Raw genomic sequence first — 5,347 nt, forward strand, 5'->3', positions numbered from 1 at the left:
GTGTCAGTCACACTCCACAAGTGTCTGTGCTGAAAGTTTTGCACAACTCGCCATTTTCCGTGCAAAAGAGTGTCTGGCAGATAAAACACCATTGTTGCTTGTGTTGTTAGAATAAAGGGATCACTCTTATACCAGCACCTTGCAGTGTTGATGCTTTTGAAGTGGCCATCATATTTGACAAAAGAGTCTCTCCTCTTCTTGCTACCAAGCTCAAACCAGTCACAGCGAAATAAGACAACCGAGCGATGCATGCCTCCACTAGAGTTGTACTGCAACTCTATGATGCTTCTCAACTGACCATAGAAGTCAATGATCTCACCATCATGTGACCCCTCAGTGACGATTACACTATTCTGTGTCTTCCTTTTTCCTCGTGGTCAACGGTGTGGTACCGGACACCGTCAGGAATGCATGCTGAATACACTCTCACTCGCTTATCCGGTAAGCATGCCAAAGCAAATAGATCATCACTGACCTTCTTCTCCTCATGCAACTTTCCAATCTGCACAAATAAACCATTTAGCAAACAATGGTATTTAACAATGGGTGAATAACACAGAAAACATAAAACATGTGGCTAAAGATCTCACATGATTCTTAAACCAATTAGCAAACACCTTGGCAACCCTTTTATCAACATTGATATTGCTTTCTTCCTGATTTAACTCTTCCTTGCATTTCCTACAATGCCAACAAAACATGTGAATTAAAACATTAGGCTGGTGCCAACCCAAGCAAAAAAAATATATATATAATGAGTGCACAAGATATAACGTACTCGATATATGGTAGAACCTCGGCACAATTGCTGAGCACAAACAAAACCATCTTGTCATACTCATCACCAGCCTCCTAGTATTGTGAGGCTCCAAGAAAGTTCACACCATGGTTGAAAACAGAGACATCACCACTTTGCGAATCAGACCGCTCTCTATTTCTGCCCGGCCGGTTCCATCTTGTTTCCACATCACCAAAGTATCTAGAGCAAAAAGTAAAGCACTCGTCAACGACATATGCTTCAGCAATAGAACCTTCAGGTCTTGCTGTGTTTCGCACATAACGCTTACAAGTAAGCAGCCTTCTTTCGATTGGGTACATCCAACCGTATTGCACAGGGCCTCTAAGCATTGCCTCTTTGGGTAAGTGCACCGCCAAATGGACCATCACGGTGAATAAAGCTGGAGGGAAAATCTTCTCGAGCTTGCAAAGAATAATTGGGATTTCTTTTTCAAGTCTTTCCAAGACAGTTAACTTGAGGGTTTTGCAGCACAGTTCTCTAAAGAAATTTCCCAGCTGAGCAACCGCTTCATATATATCCTTGTGCATGATTCCTCGGAGGCCCGCCGGTAAAATCCTTTGGAGGAGGATGTGACAATCATGGGTTTTCAGTACTGAAAGCTTGAATCCATCAGAACTAACACACTTTGCTAGGTTAGCAGCATAACCATCTGGAAATTTCACCGCTCTTAGGAATTCACAGAATGCAAGCTTTTGTTCTTTATTCATTGTATACCATGCTCGTGGAATTTCAAATGAATCTTCATCTTCATTGTGCTGTAGATGCAAATCTTCTCTTATGCCCATGTCCTCCAAATCAAGCCTAGAACTAACCGTGTCCTTTGTCTTCCCTTCAATGTTCAGAAACGTCCCTAGCAGATTCTCGCATATGTTTTCCTCTATGTGCATTACATCGAGATTATGCCTTAATTTCAAATCAGCCCAGTATGGCAGGTCCCACAGCCTGGAATCCATAAAGACATGAAAATCCTTTCCTGTAGAATCTGGACCCGGGATAAGCAATGACATCATGAAGTTGGACTGATCCATGCATGCCCATGGTGGCAGGTTGTACGGCACCACAAAAACTGGCCACATGCTATAAGACGTGCTCATGTTCCCAAATGGATTAAACCCATCTGTGGCAATGCCATGTTTTATGTTCCTTGGATCTGCAGCAAAATCAAAATGTATACGGTCAAACTCTTTCCATGCCTCTCCATCCGCTGGATGGCTCAGCTCATTGTCCACAGGTTGCCGCTTCAGCTTGTGCCACTGTACCTCACGCGATGATTTCTTCGAGATGAACATCCGCTGCAGCCTTAGTATCAAGGGAAAGTGCCTCAGTACCTTCTCCGGTATTGACTTCTTCCCATCAGCATCTTTCCACCTAGATGCATTGCATTTTGGACAGTTGTCATGCTTTGCTAAATCCTTCCGAAACAAGACACAGTTATTTGGGCACACATGTATTGACACATAACCTAACCCCAGCCTGCAGATTATGCTCAATGCTTCATCATAAGATCTGGGAACACAACTATTAGGGAATTGCAATCTCAAAAGACGGAGTATTGTGTTGAATGCGGCATTGCTAATCCGGTAGAAAGACTTGATGTGGAGTAACTTCACGGTGAAGGTAAATCTTGAAAATTTACCCCCTTCATGAGCTGCGCGCTTCGCCTCCTCTAACACCTCAGCAAACAATGATTTCTGTCCATCAGCACGATCTTCTGCATCGTACAAATCCTTCAATAGGTCAGGAATCCTATCATCTTCATGCCCATCCTCTTCCTCCAAAACAGCATTATCTCGCAAAACCTTTTCCATGAAATCAATGCCAGCATCACCACCACCCATCATATGAGGGGCCTCTGTATCAGCTTCAAAATGTTGAGGTTGTCTGTATAAAGGTTCTCCATGATATATCCATCTATCATATGTGCTGGACATCCCATTAAGTACCAGATGATCTTCCACTCTTCCTTGAGCCATTCTTGGACGGTTGAGGCATTCACAACATGGGCAAAGAATGTGAGCATCGTTGGCAAAATTTGCCCGAACAAATGCCATGAAATCATCAACTCCTTTCATATGTTCTTTCGAAAACTTTCTAACTCCTTCTCTAATCCAGCTTCTGTCCATCTGCCAAAGACAACAAATTGTTGCAACTTAGCAAATCAATCTAAGTGCATCAACATTAATTAATGAAAATGGATGGAAGTAATGGAAGCTAAAATTCCAGAAAATTTTATATGCTAATTGCCTAACCACAAGGCCTGAAGAATTCTTAACAAACAAGCTGAACAATTCCTAACAGCACATCAAGAAAATTCATCTATGCATTATCTACCAAACAAGCAAGCTATCTCCTAACTACTAACAGTGCATCAACAAAATTCATCTATGCTGAAGAACATCTGACTGAAATCCATCTCCCACTGCTCGGGTGACGAGAGAGGAGAGGGGGGAAGAGGTGAGGGGTGCATACCGGGAGGTGTGCTTGCGGCGGCGGCGAGTCCCCCATGCTCGGCGAGCCCCCACCACCGTCGGTCACCTACGCCCCTGCTGCCCCCCGCCTCCACGCCCTGCCTCGCCTCCGCCCCCTGCCGGCCCCGCCCCCGCCTCCGCTGCCGGCCCCACCCCCCGCCTCCGCCCCCTGCTGGTTGCTTCCGCCGCGAGGCCGTGGGCGAGGTCACCTGCGGCGAGGCCGTGGGCGAGGTCACCTGCGGCGAGGCCGTGGGCGAGGTCACCTGGTTGCTTCCGCCGCCGCCCACCGCCACCTGGTCGGAAGACCTAGAAAAACGCTAAGTGTTGCTCTGTTCGATGCCACCCGCCGCCACCTGGTCGGAAGGTCCCACTTGTCACTGGTACGTGAGAGCCGTGGTTTTATATACTATATGGAAAACTACCCACACATTAGCAACAATCTCTCTCTAGCCCAGCATTAATGAACGAGCGAACCCAGCGCGAGGTCGTGGGTTCGAGTCCCCACTAGCGCATATTTTTTAGGGAATTAAACGCTCGCTCAACCACCTGTCAAATGGGTCCCGCCTGTCAGTGCTGCAAATCGTTGCTCTGTTCAATGCCACCTAGTCGGAAGGTCCCACTTGTCAATGATACGAGAGAGCCGTAGTTCTATATAATGTATAGATAAACTCCCAGATGCGAGCAACTGTCCCTCTCTAGCCCAGCGGTAGCATGCAAGCCAACCAAGTGCGAGGTCGTGGGTTCGAGTCCCGCCTCGTGCATCTTTTTTGGGCGAATTAAGCGCTCGGCCCCATCTGTCAAATGGGTCCCGCCTGTCAATGTGTCCCCCGTCTATCTATTGAATATTAAAACTTAAGCAAAAATGACACCTAGACAGTGACACATAAGCGAGGTTGCTGAGGTGGCTGCCTAATCATCCTAATTCATTCAAACTCAAGTGTAGTGACCATTTTATATTGGTCGTTATCAGCTACGCATGAGGCAGTGGACAGTGCTACTAGCTTTACGACCATTTCCTCTAATGAAATTATGACCTTTCTGAGGAAAATGGTCGTTATGGTTTAGGGTTTAGAGCCCCCCAGACAGCTTTTGAAATTGTGTCATTTCGACAAACTAGTATACGCATACTCTTGTACATTTTAGGGCCAGGGCTTGCCCCATGCGTTGAAGCATGGCAACTGCTATATATCGCTCGTAGCGAGTGGTGATAGGGGTATCGGTAGGGGTTTTCCTTTTGGGGTTTTTTCGGAAACAATTTTTTCCATGTGGTTTTTGGACTATTTTTTCCTTCGGGAATCTAGTTTCAGTGCCTTGGAGCTTGAGGGCACGACACCAAGCTCCGACGAAGGCAATGGGCTACATGGGATTGGGTTCAATGTCACCCTATATTATGTCAATGAGGCACCATCGAGTCGATTTTGCCGCCCATGAGGCAGACCCAATGGGTTTGCTACTAGGAAATGAAAGTTAGTAATATATGGATTTTCAATGCTACAAATGCGTTTTCACTCAGGCGATATGCAGTGACGACTCAGGGTTCTCTATCGCACATGTTGCCTTCGTGTTGCAAGTGCTTTTTGCAATGCCGTAAATGTTGGCTAACATGTTGCATAAAACCAATAATTTTTTCCTCGTCAATGTGCGACATCCCGTGAGAATTTGTTGTATACACACAAAATTTGATGCATTAGTGGAAATAATATGCAATGCAAGTTCATGCTTATATTTACTAGTCATCAACCCGTGCAGCTGCACGGTTTAGCAACTTTCAGGGAAACATGGATTTTAAAACAATTTTTTAATGAGTTGGAATATATGAAATATATATATTCAAATACCTCAGCAACATTATCAAAATCCTCAGTGAATATTATCACTACCAAGAGCATTGTTTTTGAAAAGCTATAGTTCATTGTTTAAGGCCTTATAAGATATTTGAGTATATTATCACTACCAAGAGCATTGTTTTCAAGTATAGGGAATTTGATTGTTGAATCTAAATAATTCAGCAACATTATAAAAATCTTCAATGAATAATAAGTAAGAATATCTATATCAATACGTAAACAACTCAAAGGGG

The 5,347-nt window shown here is 44.7% G+C and overlaps 1 protein-coding gene across 1 annotated transcript; it reads right to left on the bottom strand.

Moving 5' to 3' along the window:
* Nucleotides 1–343: 343 nt before the first annotated feature.
* LOC147988469 (uncharacterized) lies at nt 344–3,304 on the bottom strand. The gene is made up of 6 exons (XM_087534874.1): nt 3,269–3,304; nt 1,162–2,922; nt 972–1,043; nt 779–852; nt 591–681; nt 344–502 (listed from the first exon to the last, which is right to left on the bottom strand). The coding sequence occupies exons 1-6, from the start codon at nt 3,302–3,304 to the stop codon at nt 344–346; spliced, it is 2,193 nt and encodes a 730-aa protein (XP_087391000.1).
* Nucleotides 3,305–5,347: the final 2,043 nt, after the last annotated feature.

The sequence above is a fragment of the Triticum urartu genome, chromosome 1A (assembly GCF_056163025.1).
Source record: "Triticum urartu cultivar PI428250 chromosome 1A, HENAU_Tu73, whole genome shotgun sequence".
In the NCBI taxonomy this organism is placed as follows: Eukaryota; Viridiplantae; Streptophyta; class Magnoliopsida; order Poales; family Poaceae; genus Triticum; species Triticum urartu.